Here is a 21,243-nt window from a genome sequence, read left to right as displayed (position 1 = left end):
TGAGAAGCAGCCTGTGAAACAGCCCTCTTTTCCTGCTTTTTAAAATGCAGCTGTGCCTCGTTCAGCAGCTGAAGTTGAAAAATCAGGAAATAAAGATCAGGTAAGAGCCCGGGTGGGTGGATGGACAAAAACATCAGCAGACGCAGAACTGGTTCTGCTGCTCTTCAGAGCTACCGGTTCTACAGAGGTGGACAGAACTGGTAGAAACCCACCCCTGAATATATTTATCTACTATTACATATATTTCTTTTGCTTTATGTTCTGTATTTTTGTTCATTTGTTCCGGAACAGAAGCAGTGGCAGTAAACTAAAAAATGGTTTTCAGTCTAATTGCTGCTACAAAATATTTCAAATTGTTGCTTTTAGCCAAAGAAAACCTATTTATAATCAGGATATGGCTTCAGCTAACTGGAACCCTTTGGAGACACCCATACAGCTATTAATCCTTCATATGGTCAGATCCAAATGAAATAAAATGGCCACCTCTACAGTTCAGTTCCCAGATTTTGCTGTACACAGCATGGCATCAAGCTCAGGAATGGACAGGGAAAGGATCACCACTATAATGCTTACCCCTCAGTAGAACTTTGAAAAAGGACTGTATTTTGGGTAGTCTTTGCCAATTCCCAAATTTTTAACCGTTAATCCAGTCTAGCTAGTCACTTAGTTTGCACCTTCTTAGAAAGGTCTTAAATTATATCAGCTAGATCTGAATACCTGACCATCAGGATTTGTTCTGCATAGCTGTTTCCAGTTAGTCTAATCCATCTGTAAATGGACAACACTCCATTTGAAACCATGGTCTAGGGTTCAGAGGTGGGATTCAGCAGGTTCTGACCAGTTCTGGAGAACCAGTAGCGGATGTTTTGAGTAGTTCAGAGAACCGGCAAATCCCACCTCTGATTTTACTTGCCATGCCCACCAAGCCACGCCCACAGAACCGGTAGTAAAAAAAATTGAATCCCATCACTGCTAAGGTTGATTTGTAAGTGTTGGCTTGTATTTAACTATGGAAAAAACAGAACCTTGCTAACTGACAGAGATGCAGGCCAAGGGAAGCCAAAAAGCATATTACAAAAAGCTTTACAGACTTTGTTGATTCTTCCTTACTGAAGGTCCATATTCTCCATGTTGATCTCCTTTCTAAACTAGACATGGAGAATTTAACCTCCCAGATCCAAACCAAATCTATACTGTCCCAGTTCTTCACTCTAAAAGGGCACACACATAAAACTTATGCAAAAGCAAAACATTAATCCAGAAACAAAAGAAATCCTGGTGGAAATCTCTCTCTCTCTCTCCCTCCCTCCCTCTCCCTCTCTCTCCAATGATAACACACTGCAGGGAAAGCAGCCCAACTAAACAGGCAATGATTCAATTTGTCTGCAAAATTCCAGTTTGTTCAACAAATTGTGGTCAAACTAAACATTAGCTTAAGTACAACATATTAACTGAAATCTCCACTTATTCTGAAACTCTTTCTGTACTTAATTATGACAAACAAGTATACCAATATTGTGCACTGTGTCAGATATTGGTTGACAATTGCCATGGGTGCCCCATACTCAAGTTAAGATGCCCTGACATAAAACCCTGAAATAATGCAGGAGTGACTCAAGGAACACAAGTTGTTAAACTACAAAAGAACTATATTCCTTGGTTTTCACATTTTAAACCATCTGACCTTTGTTTTTACTTTGAAGGTCTGTTTCCCATAACCTGCGTATGTTAAAACTCATGAAGCCTGTCGTAAGATTTTGTTTTTTAGGTTTTGAAAATCTGAAGTGTTGCTTTTAAAATTTCCCTCGTAAACATTTAACAACCCACCCAAAATTCTAGTCTCTATATTAGAACTCTACAAATCAGCAAAAAATGTTGTTTCTATTGCGCATTAAGAACAAGAATACAAACAAACAAAACATCCCATTTTAGTTCGAACAGTTACAAGTTAATAAGTAATATTAATCCAACATGCAAAATTGAAAAAGCTGCTTTTAGCTGTTACGTGCTGGGTTTTTTTTTTTTTTTTTTGGAGGGAAGGACCAGTGGAGAAACATACACACGTAAGCTAGAAGCAAAGCTTAATTCTCCAAAGAAAGCAACGTGTCCTGTATTATTGAAATGCGGCTTGCCATGAATGTATCTACACAAATATTTTGCAAGGAAATTGGGGTGGTGGGTATGCATGCCAATAACATGGACGAACACGGCCACACATTTCAAAAAGCCACAGGAAAGGACAGGGAGGCAGGAGGGCAAGCAAATTATATTTTGCAGGAGAAAGGAATAAACCTTCCAGACCGATTTAAGGTCCATTGTATACAACTGTTTCCATCCAGTCGTCGATGGCAGTTTTATAGTAAGTGAAGGACGCAGAGGGGGTTAGGGATTGTCCGGTGTTGTTGCAAGGGAGAGCGGAGAGAGCGGAGCAACGAGGGGGGGAGGGGGGGATGCGTGCAAGGGGGGAACTGCTAGTGGAGCCACGGGGTAAGGGGGATGGGAGGGGCGAGCGGGGGTGAGTGAGGAGTACAGACTCACTCTGTCTGCGCTGCGGTGGAAGAGTCCGAGGGATGCCCTGGAATGAGCCCTGCCAGGGAGAGAAGGAAGGAGCAGAAAGCCCACTCTGTGCGGAGAAAGACGGGGGAGAAAGAAAAAATAAAACACAGAACCAGGTGGGGGGGAAAAAACAGTACCAAAAGCTACATTGTTCCTTTTCTCTTAACGAGAAATAGCTGCAATTCTAACCATCCCAAAGGAGTCGTTGGATTTGCCAAGCGTCCTTCGACTGCTCTCTTTATTCCAGACAGAGACCTGATTCTATTAGCTCATGATAAGCAGAGTTCTGCAGGGGGAAAAAATAAAAGTATTCATCCCCTTCCAGATTTTCTGAATTTTTTTCTTCTTCTTCTTCTTCTTTTTTTTTTTTTTTTTTTTTTGTGCTTCTGAATGTCATCAAGAGGGTCCCCATGTATGCATAAAAAGGTTGAAAGGGAAGCAATGAAATCAAAATTTGGTGCCTGGCTGCATATATGTCATGAACAGAGACATTTGACACTATAAGTAGTGCTCAGGTGTGGTTGTTAAACGAGGCATCACGTGATTTGGACCTGACTTTACAACCGCTCTTGCCATTGTTGTTTAGTGAATCATCAGGGTCATTAAGTGAGACATCACATGACCATGACTTGCGACCTTCCCTGCTGGCCTCCCCATTGACTCTGTGTCAACTAAAAATATTTCTTTGGTCTTTTTAGTTGCTAGCAGAAAGGGAAGGGGGAAAGTAGTGCATTCCTCAAATGCTTCAGATAATTGCTAGGCAGCTAAAGCTGTTGGCACACAAGATTATTACTGGAGAGCATGATTGATGACTCTTGGCTACGGATGTGTCCCATTGGAGAATATACATCCGGGAGTGGGGGGAAGACCAGGGACGAGGGGGAAATGAATGATGTATCTTAGTGTTGGCTGCACCCTGGTAACACCGACATGGTCACTCCTAATAAATAGGTTTTTTTTTACTCTGAGATGCAGCTAGAGCAGGGGTGGGCAAACTACGGCCCGCGGGCCACATCTGGCCCGTTGGTCTTTTTAATCCGGTCCGCCGAAGATTGGTACAGAATTAAGGTTTGATGTGAATGATTGAATGATTGCATTCATTTGATTTTGACTTGTAATGACAGGCATTTCGACACCAGGTGGCGGCCCGTCTGTCAAATTTTAAAAGTCAATGAGGCCCCCGAGCCAAAAAGTTTGCCCACCCCTGACCTAGAGACTTATGATTTGAATGAGGGTAGATTTGTCGGAGCCCTGACACTCTTGCTTGTTGGATCTGGGACGGTTGCAAATAGGGACTGGTGGCCGTGAGACACTGTGTCATAAATGAATGAGGGTTGCCGAGTGCCCAAACCATATTTGTGTGATTGTGGGGATGCTGCAAAGGTCTGCGTGAGAACCAAGTTGCAAGTTACTTTTTACTGCAACTTCAAACAGTCACTAACAATGGTTGTAAGTCAAGGACTACCTTTTACGTTTTAACATGTCACACAGCCAATGTGATAAACATTGCTGGGATCTTTTTTAAAATTATTTCCAAAGATTGTTAGCTCAACACAGAAGCTAAAAATAGGGAAATTCTAAACAAACAAACTAACAAAAACCCAAAATGGGGCAAGGAATTGCAGAGATTTTAGTTATTTTGAATGAAATTAATAATTAAATGGAGGTAAGTGGTTTACCCACCAGGAAGATCCCAAGGAAATGTATGTGAAATATTTCAGTAAATCATAGAATATACAATCAAGGTAAAACAAGCAAACTTCATAAGCTTCAGAAATCTGGAAAACTAAAAAAAGAATTTTCATGGAAGAAAGTTCTATCAGCAAGGCCCTAGGATGAAGAATGCCTCCGTCCTGGCCATCCCTCATTTCTGATAGGGGACTCCACAGTAAGAGTTAAGAAGACAGGACACGTCCTTTGAATATAAATCTTTTGAAAGAAGGCCTTCACAGCAAACAGAGTCCCTTCTTTGGATTATTAAAGCAGCTGCATCTTTACCCAGGCCTGAACTCTGTAAACTGATGCCGTGGCTGAGTAGATAAGACGTTGCGCTTGTTGATCTGAAAGGTCAGCAGTTCAGCGGTTCGAATCCCTAGCACCGCATAATGGAGTGAGCTCCCGTTACTTGTCCCAGCTTCTGCCAACCTAGCAGTTTGAAAGCATGTAAAAATGCAAGTAGAAAAACAGGGACCACTTTGGTGGGAAGGAAACAGCGTTCCGTGTGCCTTCAGCATTTAGTCATGCCAACCACATGACCATGGAGACGTCTTTAGACAGCGCTGGCTCTTTGGCTTTGTTAACGGAGATGAGCACCGCCCCCTAGAGCTGGAAACGACTAGCACGTATGTGCAAGGGGAACCTTTACCTAAAACTGCTTCTAAGAGAGATTCAGAAGCAGTTATTCCTTTCTGCTTGAACGCATCCAGAGTTATCTACTCTCTATCTCAGTCTTTCCATTACTAAATTGCTTTTACTGTCAGGAAAGTTTCTGTGGCCTTCAGCTGAAATATGTTTGCACACACCACTGTAGACTGTTCCTGATCCTCTACTGAACAACATCTCTGTTGGGGTTGGATCTTAACTGCCTTCACAAGGCTAACCTCCACCTCCATCAATCTCTCCTTGTAAGACTTACTTTCCTGGAGCTGACTCTCTGGGATGATCTTTTGTGCATCCCCTCATGTTTATTTAAAGTAACTCTTCTTCCAGTGAAGTGTCTGGAACTGGACACAGAATTTAAGAAGTTTGACTTGTACTTCTTCCTACTTTATTGTATTTCTTCCTACTTTAGAAAGTATAATTTAATAACACCCCAAAGGTCAGACTCCTGACCCATTCAGTTCATAATCATCACAGTTCTTAGAATCCTTTCTTCATCTCTCCTGAATCCTCTATTAATGAATTTGGTTTTTCTTTCTTAAAAAGAGTAACTTGAAATTTGTCTGATTAAATTTGTTATTTTCAGTCTCTTCCCTAACTTTTCAAAATCATTTAATTTTGTTTCTTGTTGCCATCTGCGAATTTGTTAAGTCTCTATTTCCTTCATGTCCTCATTTAATACAGTAATAGCAGCCTCCAACCACTCTTGGTATCATCTCACTCAATATTTCCTTCGATATGAAGGATAATTTATGAAAACATGTTGAAAATGTTTGTCAAGCTTCTAGGCATCCAACTAACATTATGCCATCCAGCCTGAATTTAATAAGCTTACAAATTGGAATAGGATTAATTAAATCTCTCCAGATTTATCTATCAGGTGCAACTACAGCTTTGGTTGTATTTGGAAATTCTGAGCATATTGTTTTAAAGAAATGAAATACACATATTTACTCCTATTTCAGGAATTAGATATAGGTGTTTAATATCTTTAAAACAATACTCAGAAGCATACTTTAGATTTACCTTTTGTGTAAATCTCCAGGTGTAGTTATTGGCATATGTCATTACATAAATATAATTTAAAAAATAAATGAAGTGAAATGATCAGGCTATATACATTTTCATGTTTTTATTTTATCTATTTGGAGAAAAATAGATTACAATATCTTGCTGCCCCGTTTAGTTATTTTTGGGCAAAAATAGAAGAATGCACAAATGCAAGGATGATTAAAAGCTATGAGCCCGAGGGGAAAAAAACCTGATGGCTTTTCAACTTCATCTGAAAGGTTAATTCTTTTTTCTTAAAAGTTTTAGGGTTGAACTATGTTTTGGGGATTCTGTAGATATAAACCAACTGTTACAATCCCTCCAAAAATCTTAAAGAAAAAAAATGTGCTCATTCCTTTCTAATTCCCAAAAGCAACAACAAAAAGAAATGCACAAGGTGATCACAAAAAGATTTAGTATATTCATTTGTAAAATTTTTAACTTTCAACGTATCACCTTTTTTAATTAAAAAAAAAATAGCATGACTTTCCAAACATGTTCCATAGTTGTGTTTGACTTATTATACTGACATTTGTTGTCCTGGCATTTTATGCAATATCCATCTCATTTAAATCTTCAGTAAATTATCTCTTTATGTACTTTATGGGTTGTTTATATCTTACATGAAAGTACAGTTACTAAAAAATAAAACTGGAGTAGGGTTTTATACTATAATATACAGTAGTATTTTTTAAATTCCAGAACCACAAAGAAAACTAGAAGTAGTGATTTCTAAATAGTCAAGGTAAAAAAAATTATCAAGGAAATGTATTGGTTAGTAAACTTTTCCCATTAATTTAGAAAAAAGTGTGTTGAATCTGACTGGGGTATGAGGTATATTCAGAATTACCCCTAATTTTTTCAGAGATCAATCCAAATTTTTTCAGTATTTGCCATGTAGACCAGGGGCCTTCAAACTTGACAGCTTTTAAGACTTGTGGACTTCAACTCCCATAATTCCTCCTCCAGTCATGTTAGCTCAGGAATTCTGGGCATTGAATTCTGGTCTTAAAGCTGTCAAGTTTGAAGAGCCTTGACGTAGACTAATGCATAAAATCCAGTATTAATGAATCTAGGAAATACAATACCCGCTTTTTGAACGAGTACCTAAAATAGGATGAATGAGGGAAGCCCAGAATTCTAAACCTTAAAAGACTATAAAATGTTTTCTGTAAACAAAGATTATAAAAAAAGAAGTGATAGTGAAAATGTCACTAAAAAGTATACACAACAGAGCAATGATGGACTTACGCCCACAATTGGAATCAAAATGTCCATTTCTCAGCAAGGCAGTCCTTAATTGAATCACATCCAACTTTACAGGGTTTTTGCCAAGCAAATCCCTGGGATTGTTAGGCATCATGGACAATTGTTAAGCAAATCTGGCTTCCCTCACTGACTGTGACACCACATGTGACCTCAGAAACCAGCTCATATGGAACTTCCGGTTTGAGCTTCTTCAGTGACAGATCGAAACCTCGTCTCTGCGAGGCTTCAATCCGTGCTCGCTGCTGGAGTGCCCCGAGCTGGCTGGTTTCGGGGCTAAGTCACCCCGTAGAGGTGGTGAAGAAGGGGGAGACTGCCAGCAGGGTTGAGGAGAGCCGCACCTCTCCTCCCCAGCTGGCCATTACTCCCTTTCCCGAAGGCGGTTGCAGCGGTGGTCAGAAATGGCCACCACAAAGAAGAACTCGACCGGAAAAGAATGTGCAGGAGGAAGAAGAGAAAGTTTTGGTTGACCAGGTCAAACAGCAAAAGCAACAAATAAGGTACCCTGGAATTGAAACTGTTAAAAAACAATAACATTGTTCCCTAAGAAGATTTTTAAGCTGCGAAGGAGAGAGAAAAGGGAAAAGATTTGGTTTTCTCCTTTTCCTGTACTGAAAGCTAAGAGACTTAAGCAAGAAATTGGAAAAAAAATCCACTTTGACATCAACAGGCATTTAATGCTGAAAATAATGTTTAAAACTGTTTAAAATGGCTCTACTTTTAGAAGAACTGAAAATAGAACTTAAAAAGTATGAAGAAGATGCACAAGAAGGGAGAGGTTCTTTTGGCTTCGTATTTCAGTTTTTAGAAATGGAGATTTGGAATTATGAGAAACAAGAAATGCTTGCAGAACAAGAAGATTGCGACAAAGAAGAAGCCATCTTTAATGAACAAGTAATCTTAGATGGGGGGGGAAGGAAAGGGGGGGAAGAGAATGGAAAGTTTAAGATTGGGGGAAAAAACTCCAAAAAAAAATTAGAGTGAAAAATAAGTATAAAATCAGAAAGCAACAGAAGAGGGAAATGCAGAAGAGAGAATTAGAACTAGAGAGACAAGGGGGTAAAAAAGGGGAGGGAGAAGATGAGAGGGAAGAAAGAAAGGAAAAGAAGTTATAAAGGACAGAAGCAAAATATAGAGAAACAGGGCCTATTTAGAGATAATGGGTGAAAACTTAATGGAAAAAGGGATTCTGCAAAGGTACATAAGATAGTATGGTTGTATTAGAAGCAGAAATAATTTCAGAAAATATGAAACAATGTATGATTAAAATGTCTGATAAAATAGCTATCGTAATTCAGTGGAATGCTTGGCAATAAATAAATGTAACAAAAGGTATATTTAATGATTTATAAAACATATGTGAAGAGAAATAAGGAAAAAATTAATTATGGAGATTATATGTGTTTTTAAGAAAGTATGATATTTAATTGAACAGAAGTGTAAAAGATGTTAAGATTTTAATGATTATTAATGATAGAACTGAACTGGAATGGAATGAGGGTTTATAATTACATATATTTACAATCTTTTTTTAAAAAAGAATATAGTGTGTATTATAAGAATGACACCAAGCAGAATTCGATTGGAAGTTATGTATTATATTGAAGGTCATAAACTTAAGGTATATATTGAAGTTTAAATAAGAGTTGAATGGATGTAATTAAAAGATATAAAGGTGTTATATTAGTAACTACAGGAGAAAATTTGTTTAATGAGAAAAGATAATATGAAATTGAAACAGAACAGACAAAAGTATAAATATAATGATTTGAATTGAGATGAGATAATCAAAATAAAATTGAGAAAATTAAAAGAGGGGAAAAACTATATAGAAAATGTAAAATAGTATAAGATATGGAATAGAATGCAAAAAGGAGCATGAAATTGAGTTTTGTGTCTGTATAAAGAAGTTCAACCCGGGACCATGCTATTTTCAAAAAAGATGTTTTACTTGTATTTTGTATGTGTGAAAACCCAAATAAAACTTTATTAGAAACCAGCTCATATGATCCAGGGACGCTACAACCGTCATAAATACAGGCCGGTTGCCATGTGCCCCAGGTGGGAATGCTACAATGGCCACAAGTGTGGGGACCAACTGGTCGGCCTTAAGTCAAATTTTTTCAGTGTTGTTGCAAGTTTGAATAATCACTAAATGAATGGTTTTAAGTCAAAGACTACTTGCATATTGAAGTATCATCATCTTCTTTTAACGACCCCATAATCCCGGAGTCTGGGCAAGTGAATGGAGCTGGCAGAGTGTTTACTGGCCGGATGCCCTTTCTGTCCCCAATGAGGAGTTTCGTTGAGCAGATATATTCTCATTGTGCCCAGAGAAAAAAAATATCTGTCTCTACCTTGGATCAAACTCACAGCCTCCTGATTGTGAGGCAAGAGCTCCACCTCCAGACCATCGCACCACTCTTACATGTATATTGAAGTATGATACCCAATAATACAACTGCAAGTAAAACACCAAGACAAGATATCAAACGTAAGGAAGCACCTCTATGCAAGGAGCATATTTTCCAGTAAATGACTCACCGCATTTCTTCTCCAGGTCGTCTGGGTGAATTTGTCAGCAAAGCTGCACGTGGTTGCTTCAGGCATCTTGCTGCCTTTGTGACAGCCACACCCAACAGCCTTCATGCAGAGAGAAGAGAGACAGCCCAGTGAAGACCAAGAACAGCCACATTGAGGCTACCTCACAGGGGGATCCAAAGCCAGCTTCAGTCCAAAGGCAGTGCAGATACAAATTCAAATTAAACAGATCCACTAAGAGTGGACCAAAACCGCCACAGCACCAACCTTCCCGTGAGAAAATGCAAGTGCCTCTTTTCTAAAATCTTTGTGCAGCTCAGGTGCACACCCATTTTCTGCCATTATTATGATCACATTTATTTTCATGCGCGGCATGATTACTTACAAGACGACGTTCAAGTTCTTGGATGGTCTCGTCTTTCTTTTTCAAATCGTCTTTCAGCCGTGTGATCTCGCTCAGTAATTCGTCAGTCTGGCATTAAAAAAAACAACCCATAAATTAAGGTATTAATGGGTTTTGAGAAACATTATAATGTCTAATTATCTTCTGCGGAAGGAAAAAGTATGGCTTTGAAACCAGGACTGAATAATTGATTTCACATGACCAAAGAATAATACAAATTGCAGACATTATCGGCATCTATACCCTCATAGTTCTCTTATTTATTAAATTTGTTTGCCATCCATCTCGCTGGGAGACCTCAGCAATTCACAATCAGTGAATACATTTTCTGATGCTTGCCATTCACAAAATAACTGCTATGTGTAGTGAACATTCTACAAATGCTACCATCTTTCAGGTAGTCCATATACTACAAGACTTACATAAAAATTAAGTTATGCCATTTTTGTGGAGGCCACATCTATAGCTACCCATTAAATATGATCATTTACATAGCACATCCAAAAATGTAGGAAGCATAATTCAATTTATTCTGAAAAACTGGATTATACAATACTTTCCAAAACTGAATGTTACATAAGTTAGGGATTGCCTACATACAATCTCCATTTAGAGAGTTTACAGTTTTATTATTAATTAAATAATTTGACATTTTCCCCACTCAAGTCTATTAAATTACTTGTTTGTGATGTTTTTTTATATTCATGCTGTAATCTAACTTTTAAAGGCCTTCTGGTATTTTGATTTCTCCCTCTTTCACATGTTTAAAAGTATTAATTAGTGCGGTCTGTTCTGTTATATATTATCTGGTTTTTAAATAATTTTGTATGCCCATTTATTTTAATTAGTCTGTTCCTATTCTACATTATTCCCTTAAATTCTGCATCTCTACATGGCTCCTTTTAAAATAGTTTTATTTAAGCACCTAATCTATTTTGGAGATTTAAGATGGTAGTACAAGCATCCCAACCCTGAAAAAAAAATAATTCTGTAATGAGAAAAACATACAGCTTAGAATTATTTAAGTAAGACGTATAAACACTTTAGAACAGATATCAGATTCTCTATATCTGTGGTCTGTCTGGTGTGATCTTCCTAGCAGAATCAAACCTCTTCAATATCCATTCTAAGGTCTCATCTCCAAAATTGTCAACAGTCATTTTACCTTAAATAGCGGTTCGGGTTCTGGCTCTTCTGGACTTGATGGCACTGTGAATGTGATGTTGTGTAGTGACATGTTTTCATCATTCTGCAAAAGAGCAACATTTTGTTATGGTTTTGAGCACTTAAATCTTACAAAAATATCCAGACTTGCGAAATTAAGGCTTAAAAAATTTAAACCCTAGTTGAACAACCTACTATAAACAAAAGGAAGGACAGTAAGGGGATATTTGCATGAAGAATGCCTCAGGAATTTCATTTTTTTTTTCAACTAAAATCAGAGAAATCTTTATTGGCTGCCTTCTTTTCACAAATTCTTCCATGAGGGACAGATCCTACAGTAAATCCAAACCACAAGCCACCCAACAAAAAACAAAACCAAAAGGAACCAACCATTTTAACACAACTGCCCAGAGTTGCTGTAATGGCCTTTTTGATATCTTTGCAAGAATTACATTTTCTCTCCCCTCCTCTGCTGACCAAAGCAATGAAATAAAGCAACCTATTCCAATACCTTGTCAATTCAGGGGCAGCCTGGAGGGAAGTCCATCCTCACAACCCCTATGGCTTGCTGCCATCACTGGGGGTCATTTCTGGTTGGCTGATTAAGCTCTTCATTATTGCCAGATGCGTTGCTTCTCTTGAGCCTTTTACAACTACAAGCCAGCATGAAATCCTTCTCCTGGGCCTTCAAAAGTTACACTTTGGCTTTTGCTAGATGGGCTAATACAACAGACCTGAAAAGACTTTGGAGGTCATCTAGTCCAGCCCCCTGCTCAAGCAGGAGAATTTATACCATCTCAGACAAGTGACTGTCCAGTGTCTTCTTAAAAGGAGCCTCTAGTGATGGAGCATCCACAACTTCTGTTCCACTGGTTAATTGTCCTCACTGTTAGGAAGTTGCTCCTTAATTCTGGGTTGCTTCTCTCTTTGATCAGTTTCCAACCATGATTTCTTGTCCTGCCCTCTGTTTCTTTGGAGAATAATTTGATCCCCCTCTTCTTTGTAGCGGCCCCTCAAATACTGAAAAACTGCTATCGTTGTCCTGCCTAATTCTTCTTTTCTTCAGACTAGCCAAATCCAAGACTGGGTTAAGACTGGGAGCAAGTTAAGCAAGATTAGGAGCAAGCTAAGACTCTTCTAATAATTACTCATTTTTCGTCTGCCTTTTCTTGGCGGCTGCTCTAAACCTATCTTCAACGGCACAAAGGCCTGTGCCTCTTTTTAAGTATATAAAGAACTGTTTGTTTTTGATGCTTGCCAAGTGCTTAAAGCCTTGTCTTGGTTACCTGCTCCGGGGCTCACTTTCCTACTGTGCTTCTGCAACAAATAGGCCTCTCCAACCTGGCCTCTGGGGGGAATATGCTCCTTTTGAGGTTTCTGAAACTATTCTGTTCCGAATTTCTCAATTAGCTGGCTGGATCCTTCTGACTACCTCTGCTGGGTATTTTCTATAAGCCCACAGCCTCCTTGCACAGCTCTCCTGTTTAATCTTCCTTGGCTTTTCTCTCCTTTCTGAGGGACCTTCAGCTCCAAAAGCTGGAGCCCACTAAGGTCTCTCTTCTTCTTCTTGAGAAGAGCCGAGCCGAGACACAGCCGTGAAGAAAATTAACCTTAGTCCTGCCCTCTCAGGCATCTGCTCCTTCCATTGTCCTAATGACTGAGAAAACAAACCTCCTTCCTTTTCTTTCCTGAAGCCTGTCGGGTTGTCTATGAAAAGCTTGGAAAAAACTATGCTCTGTTTTCAGTCTAAAATACTGGGAGGAGCTTGAACTCTCGCATGGGTGAGGCAGGGTAGGGCATACATCTGTATAGTTTCTGGCTGAATACTTTTATGAAGGAATCAAAGGCAGAGAAATAAGTAAAAGTGGTGTTGCAAATAAATAATAAATAAAAATTAAATTAAATTAAAATAATAAATAAAATAAGATGATAAAATGAAACAAAACACAAGGCCATCTGGGGTGTGTTTAGATCCAGGAGGGCTTAAGTTGAGGTTCCTCATCTGTTTTGGTGGGGCTCATGCACACACACACACACAGACACACCCATGATTTTTAGCAACATAATGGTTGGAAATGGTGCGGGGGGGAGATTTGTTTCTGCCCATTTTTAAGCAACACGTACAGAGATGAGGCAAAAGGTGAAGGGGACGGCAGAAGATGACATGATTAAGTCAGTAGCAGAGAATTTGAGTTTGGGCAGAGTCCAGGAGGGGAGGATGGAGGTGGCCCAGGGGTGGGATTCAACCAGTGTTACTACCAGTTTGGTGACTGCTACGCACGTGTGTAAAAAAAACCTTAGGCCGTGCCGCCTGGACAGCTGAAAAGCGTTGCGTACAGGTGCGCAGCATTCAAAAAGCCACTTTTTTTACTGCTTTTTCAACCTCATCTGTGCCGCGCAAAGCATCTAAGGTTGAAAAAGCAGGAAATAAAGGACAGATAAAAGCCCGGGCGGGCAAGTGGGCCAAACAGCAGCAGACACAGAACTGGTTCTGTGTCTGCTGTTCTTCAGAGCCGGGCAGAACCGGTAGCATCCCATCCCTGGGGTGGCCTGATCCATAGGATCGCGAGCATTTGGATATGACTTTTAGTGACTGGAGAACAACACAGACACATCCTAAAATAGAACCAAAAAGAAAGAGGAAATCTCAGCGTTCTCCCAGAGAGGGAAAAGCCAGGCCGGGTCTGGAACAAGGTCTTTATCTTGGTGTCTACAAAAGGCAGCCCTGATACTAAAAAAAAGCAGTCACTGCCTACTAAAAGGCTCTTGGCCTTGAGAAGATGTTAAGATCTTAGACCAATAAGCCAATGTGTAGAAAACCTTTGCCCCCTGATCTTTATTCTTTTAAATTTTCACAAGAAAAAAATCAGCTTCTCAATCTGTACGAAAAACAGTTTTCAAAAGGAGACTATTGTGTTTTTAAAAGTTTAAACAACTGTGTTATTTACACAGCAACCCATTTTACTGATTTTATTTTGCCTCTATTGGGTCTACATTGAATTCTTCATGTATTTTCTACAGTAACTGGAAGAAGCAGTCTTCCGCAATGTGGGCTACGGAGCTGCATGTGGAAGCACAAAGGCTGACCTTTGGTATTCAGACAGACTGCATCATTGTTGACATCACAACCTGTTTTTAACAGGCCACATTCCTCTCCCTGGCTGGGGCTACAATGGGAGCCATGAATGATTTAATAAGTTGATGTTCCAACTCCAATTAGCATAATCAGCAAGCGGCAACATTAGCTCTGGAGGAACCCAACAGATTTATATTGCTGTGATACTTTAATCCTCTTTTCCCAGGCCAAAAGCATTTGTGACTGTGAGGAACCCTGCCACAGCTACTTTTCAAAGAGAGTTCAGTCAAACTGCCTTGTTTTAGATCAGGGCTCTTCAACCTTGGCAGCTGTAACACATGTGGACTTCAACTTCCCAAATTCCCCAGCCAGCTGAATCTCAAGCAGAACAGAATTAAGATTTTGAATTTTAATGAATTAAAAATGCTATTGCTATTTCAAGTGATGCCCTGGTTGCCCCCATTCACTGCAACACCCGTGAACCTGAAAACCCAAATTCCCAGAGTTTGGGAAAAGACATTCCTCAGACATGATGGCCTTTCTATTTCTATTGATTGTTTCCTAGTATGATTTGATTGCTGATTGTACCCTATGACTATCATTAAGTGTTGTACGTTATGATTCTTGATTCTTAACGAATGTATCTTTTCTTTTATGTACACTGGGAGCATTTACACCAAGACAAATTCCTTGTGTGTCCAATCTCACTTGGCCAATAAAGTATTCTATTCTATTCTATTCTATTCTATTCTATTCTATTCTATTCTATTCTATTCTATTCTATTCTATTCTATTTCTCTCAACCCTCCATCCTGCAGGAATGGAAATATTTACTATTATTACTGCTACTACTAGAAGGTAGGGATGTTCAAAACATTTCCAAACCTGAAATGCAAGTTAGACTCTTCGGGGCACAGGGATTAAGCCTGCCATAGAATATTTTGTACTATACACAATAGTGCTTGTGCACGTGGTACACTTCCAAAACTTGCTGAAAACAGCTATAATATTGCTCATGATGGTGCCTTTGACACCCAAAACAAGAGATTTCCAATTCAAGATGCTCCAATCCAGAACATAGGGTTTACTACTATTTCAGCAGCCAACTTCAAGCAACTTTAAATATTAGATATTTAGTTTCATAATAGAAAAGGTAAGGACGTGCTACTTTTCTCCTCACTAACCTGATGGAGTATTCTTTTCATTTTTAAGAGCTGGGTTTTCACCGCTGTGCATTCTTGGACCATATGCCGAAGGGTCATTTCGTCCAATAAAACAGTATTTGCTGGCAAGCTCCTCAGTGGTGGATAAAAGCCTGATGCCCCATAGCCTTCGAGATGACTGACAGGGGGAGTATCGACATAGTTGCCACCCCTGAAACAGAGTTTGGAGGATGTTAGTAAAGACCCTTCGTTTATTAAGTCTCCACAGGAGAAGTGAACTTCTGTATTGAATTTAAGAGCAATGCAGTATTCTCTCTAGCTGCCCAAGATCAGATAGATGTCCTCTGCTCTGAATCCGTGCCAGAAAATCTGTCTGGCTGGGGTAGTGGAGAGAATCTCTTCTATGGTGACTTTCCAACTTTCAAGGGTTTCCCTCAAGAGTTTAACTTTCACTGGTGTCACTGGTATTTCACCCTCAGATCAAGCTCTATTTTCCCAGGTACTGAAAAGTACATGTACATTTTTTATTTATTCTGTCACATTTGTTCTGTCCTATTCACATTTTATTGCTTTGCTTTTAATATGGTTACTCTTGCTCTTGCCTCGTAGGTCATTCAGTTATCTTCACACAAAGTGCAATCTTAAAATATTAGCAATCTTTGATAAATTATACCCATGACTCAACTCCCGCAGAAAGAGGTTCATTTTTGTTTAGGCTTTTGAAGGTATATATCAAATGGGAAGGTGAACGTTTCACCTCCAACTAGAAACAGCCTCGTTTCAACTCTTTTGCCCCAAGTTTGAAATAATTTCAGAAAGATTAAAGTAGCCCATCAGAAATAGAAAACAGCCATTTCAAACTCAAGGTAGAGTGTTGTTTTTGTCTGTGTTAGGGACATTTTAGAATTCTCTGGACTGCTGTCTTTTCTTTCTAAGAATCACCGTGTCCAAATGTTGATTTTTAACTCTGGGGGGAAAAACCCTCTAATGCTTAATGGCTCCTGAAGTAATCCCAAACCCCAACTTTCAACCTTTTCCTCCTCAGAGTATCATACCTGTTCAGATCATTTCTGATGTGGGAGTAGTGCTCAGTGGGACTAAGATGATAATGATCCTGAGTATTCCACCTCTGGGGTGTTCTCTTCCAGAGTCCCTCTGCTTTCTGCTGTCGAATATTTCTGTCCGGGCGCTCATAACGGTTCATATTGTCACATTCCTCTGTACCAACAGAAGAAAATAAAGCAGCATTGATTTACGTAGAACTAGTATCAACACTAAAACCAAAACAGGTATCGGCTGGCACTCTTAATTAACTCACAGTTGGCCATAACGAAGTCAGGGAATTGCACATAAATTAGGTATAGAATGGGCACAGAAAAGGTAATTTTAGTTCACAATATTGTGATGATCAGAGGCAAGATATAAATGTAAAACTCCAGTTTTCTTCTCCATAACACATCAAACAACAGAAATACGATTCTAGTTATGCTGAAACTAACTGGCTTCCAGTATAGTAAAACTGCAGTTCAATAACTTAAATTCTTTCTTTAAGCTGCATGAGGAATAAAGAACCAAGCTGTTCCTTTGCTATCTCCCCAAATGCAACTTAAAGCAGACAAAACAGCCCTTATTCTTCACAAGGATTTTCCCCTGCACTTATATAATCAATGATGAAACATGATTTTTGGAGAGCTTTATTAATTTAGGAAAAGTTTTAGAACGCTCATTTTACCATGCAACATGAAACTTCTAAAAACACACACGCACATCCATCAGTGCCTCCCAAAACAACAGACTGGTTTCTGACAACTGGATGAGGCAATTGTTTGGAGAGCTTAAAAGCCAAACCAAGGCACCAAGAAGTGCAGCTGGGGAAGAAAAGTTTGAAAGAAACCCGCTCAGCTTTCCACTTACCTAAAACTGTTCTTCTTCTCATGGCTAAGCCTCGGCTGCGTGGCCCTTTTCCTAGCTGTTGCTCGGCTGCCTACTCATAGTTTTGCAGAAGACAGGGACAAATAGGCCTTGCTTCCTGATCTGCTTGCGTAGAGTTGGGAAAGCAGCCCAGTTTGACCCTGTGACTTACAACTCCCATCCTCCAAGTTGCATACTTCTTGCCACAAAACAATTGCTATAAATAGAGGGCAAGTTCCATCACAGACTCCAAAAGGGAGGCAGAAAATTATAAACCTATGAATTACTTTAGCACTTGATGGGGTCAATCAGCCTTTGGGCAAGATGTAGTTAACTGCTGAATTCATGAATCACACAATCTTGGGAGGTGAAAGCGGCCACTGAATCCAAGTCCTGTTTTCTGAACCCACATTAAAGCAAGACTTAAATGTCTGCAGTAAAAAAGAAACTCGGCCTACACCTACTGTCAAACTCTGGCTCTCTTCGGCTTTTTCCTAACCTTCCACTGGAATTCTAATCAGTCTGCTCTGGATCTAAACATAACAGCTTTGGTTCCTTAATTTCCAGACTTCAGAGAGGTTTTCTGTGTACTTATCTGGCTAGTTGATTTTGGTATGGTACTTTTGTTGTTTAAACAAAAGGATACACTGTAATTTTAACCCTGTTATAACAAAAGTATCAGTGAGAACTCGTTTAAAAAAAGACTAGCTGAAAATGATGGCTCTAAAATGGGACAGAAATGGAAGCGGAGAAACCTCTGAATGGGCTTCTGTACAAACAGAGTTTCAAAAGCACTGCTCTGTTCAGAAACTTTAGAAAAATTAAACGGGTGGGGATAATTTTAATGGCCTTACTTGAGCATAAAACGAAGTTGTACGGGCAGAGGTGTCCAACTTTGGCAAGTTTAAGACTTGTAGACTTCACCTTCCAGAATTCCTCAGCCATCTTTGGGAATTCTGGGAGTTGAAGTCCACAAATCTTATCCCAAAGGTGCTTTTTCAAGAGGCAAGCGGACTTTCTGGTTTTGCTTTGAAAACGTTTCACTTCTCATCCAAGAAGCTTCTTCAGAAGAGAAGCAAAACGTCTTCAAAGAAAAACCAGAAAGTCCAGTAGCCTCTTGAAAAAGCACCTTTGGGACAACCATCACCTAGGCCAGGGACCACTGGTGGTCCGCGAGAAAATTTTGGTGGTCCGCAGGGAAATGTCACCCCCAAAGCAATTAATCCAGGCTGTGTGGGAACAAAAGGCTGCACCGCCACATGGCCCACCGGAACACAAGGCTTGCGTCCCTTGCATTGCGAACAACACGAGGTAATGAGGGGAGGGAGGAAAAGGCGGAGGGGGCAACTTGCCTCACTCGCCTCACCTGGCCACCGGTCAGAGTTTGGGGGAGAGAAAGAAAGACTTCTGCTGCTTTCCTTGCATGAAGCCAAAAGTCTCTCTCTCTCTCTCTCTCTCTCTCTCCCCGAGAATGGAGCTGGAGACGGTATCCTGTGATCCCAAATAATGATCAATCGTTAGGAAAACAGGGTGGGGAATTTTCCTGTAGACTGTTTGGGGGATTTTCTCAGGGTCTCTGGTCAGCAGGATTTAAAATTATGAGTTTGGTGGTCCTGAGGTCCAAAAGTTTGGCGACCCCTGACCTAGATGACTGAGAATCTCCATAGACGTAACAAATCTTAAAAGTTGCCAATGTTGAACACCCCTGCTGTACCCTGAGATAAATGCCTCACTATATATGCACAGCTTTGGTGTCCTCCAGATTTCACTCTATAAGTTGTTGGTTCTCTTGGCTTAATAGAGATCAAAGGTGGGGTCCAAGTAGCAACAGTAATGCAGATTCCAGACACTTCAGAAGGATCCTTTCACTAACCATTATCACAGGGTGTGTCTTCGGGTAAATCGACATCAAGCATAAGATCATCATCTTCAAGATCACACGACTCAAGGTTGTTCAAGATATCCTGCAAGGCACAAGAAATGACTTCAAGCCGAGCCCACGGGACTACGTTTCTTTAAGTCCAACTAACATACATGTAGTTTGAAAGAAACTCTTTATTGCAGTTTCTGCAACTATAGAAGAGAACTTTATCATGGTCAACGATTGGAGCAGCTTCCAACTATCCAGGACAGCTAATATTGAAGTGAAAAAAATTATAATTAACCCCGGGCCTCTTAAAATATGTGCTAAGTATTCAGGCTAAAACAGATCTTTATTTCAGCCATAGACCAGCGTAAGATACAATGAGAAAAAATTACACCCATTTCAGTACTAACTTATTGAAACTTGTAAACGATAAAACATAATTTAAAGCTACAATGACTAACATGATACAATTATATTCAAATACTAAAATATGTCTAGGAAAGTGTGGAAGAGGATGACCAGCAACAAGGAGGGACTCAAGTAGGGTGGCAATGGGGACACCAGTGGGAGACTTGAAAGAACACAATAATAAGGGATGGATCTTCATGGAGAAAAATCTACCTAGGTGTTTGCTAAGAGTTGAAAGCAACTTGAGGACACACAATTAATCAAGCATCTCTATGAAAGTTCTTAATATTATTGGACTAAAATAGGGGAGGGGCTATGAAAGCCAAATAAAGGACATAAAAACAGATAAAGCAGCATAAGGGAGCCATAATTTCTGGTTAGATGTGTCGTATTTTCCAGGTACAAAACCAAGGATTTGGAAGGCAATTCATTTGATTTGCATATATTTGACTATTGGCCTTGAAGAAATATTCCAATCATATGGATAGAATTATGTCTGTAAGCCTAGACCCAAGTACTGGGACAAAAGGCATTTATGAAAACTTTTATTAAGTTATTAAAACGTTTGAGGTTTCCCAGGTGATACGTCTTTCTCTGAATGCTGTTATTAACTTTACAGATTACAATTTGTTAATAAGAAAGTATGTAATAAGTATGTAGAAATGGAATACTACTAAAGTCCCACTAATATTTTACAGTACCGCAATTGATATTTCACTCTTCCCTTAAGAGGAAAGGGTAAACTGAATTAATACTCCTATTCCTTTCATTCTAACGGATTGTAGATTCCAAGCTCTTTGTACTAAATGGGTGAGGAAGCAGCAGATAGTTGTATCTCGCCCACTAATTTACAAACATTGTGTAATTTGATTTTTAAAAGGTTGACCGTCAAAACGGCAGTATTTCTTTTACAAAAAGGACTTAGTCAACATATTTAAGTTTACAAAAATCCATCAAATAGCGCTGGATTTTTAACCTTTCCATACACAGAGAACTGCTCTTCTACATTACGTCACAGCTGAAGGGGGACGCAGGTGCCATACCTTTAGGAAAGAAAACAAAGATGATTAAAATAAACTACTTCCCAATGAAGGGAGACCAGGCAGGGACAAGAGGCAGAGGTTGGGTTTAGGCTTATTACTGCAGTTGCCATAGCAACCCCTGGGGGGATTCAAGGAGACCTCCCGGCCTGTATCCAATCACAGAGGTGCAACCACTGACACTGCTACCACATTGCTAGTCTGCCTGGGGCCAACCAAACAATCACATGGACAGGGAGGTCAGTTGCCATGGTGAAAAACAAACCCTACTATGAGCCTCAGCCTTTCATCCTCTTATTGACTCTAGGAAGCCAAAAAAAAAAAAAAAAAAAGCACAATGACTTTTGCTAAACTAGAGTTCTGGAAATCACTCCTCTAACCAAGCTTTGGCAAGCTTTCAGTCTATTTCTTCATGGTTT

The 21,243-nt window shown here is 39.6% G+C and overlaps 1 protein-coding gene across 4 annotated transcripts in view; it reads right to left on the bottom strand.

The window, feature by feature from the left end:
• Positions 1 to 21,243, bottom strand: part of CCSER2 (coiled-coil serine rich protein 2) — a 48,976-nt gene that overhangs the window by 14,069 nt on the left and 13,664 nt on the right. For 2 of the 4 annotated variants that reach the window (XM_026674221.2, XM_087963839.1), the window contains exons 4-10: positions 19,383 to 19,473; positions 16,654 to 16,816; positions 15,620 to 15,809; positions 11,361 to 11,444; positions 10,178 to 10,264; positions 9,796 to 9,894; positions 2,539 to 2,623 (exon numbers count right to left, since the gene is read on the bottom strand). In XM_026674221.2, coding sequence (XP_026530006.1) covers positions 2,539 to 2,623; positions 9,796 to 9,894; positions 10,178 to 10,264; positions 11,361 to 11,444; positions 15,620 to 15,809; positions 16,654 to 16,816; positions 19,383 to 19,473 — 799 coding nt within the window. The remainder of the gene's footprint in view (positions 1 to 2,538; positions 2,624 to 9,795; positions 9,895 to 10,177; positions 10,265 to 11,360; positions 11,445 to 15,619; positions 15,810 to 16,653; positions 16,817 to 19,382; positions 19,474 to 21,243) is intronic. The other 2 variants (XM_026674219.2, XM_026674220.2) reach the window with 1 other exon arrangement.

The sequence above is a fragment of the Notechis scutatus genome, chromosome 4 (genome assembly GCF_049901735.1).
Source record: "Notechis scutatus isolate UNSWTSFEM ecotype Mainland chromosome 4, rNotScu1.2, whole genome shotgun sequence".
NCBI lineage: Eukaryota > Metazoa > Chordata > Lepidosauria > Squamata > Elapidae > Notechis > Notechis scutatus.
The sequence above is the reverse complement of the archived record's forward strand: the minus strand, read 5'-3'. Positions and strand labels throughout refer to the sequence as shown.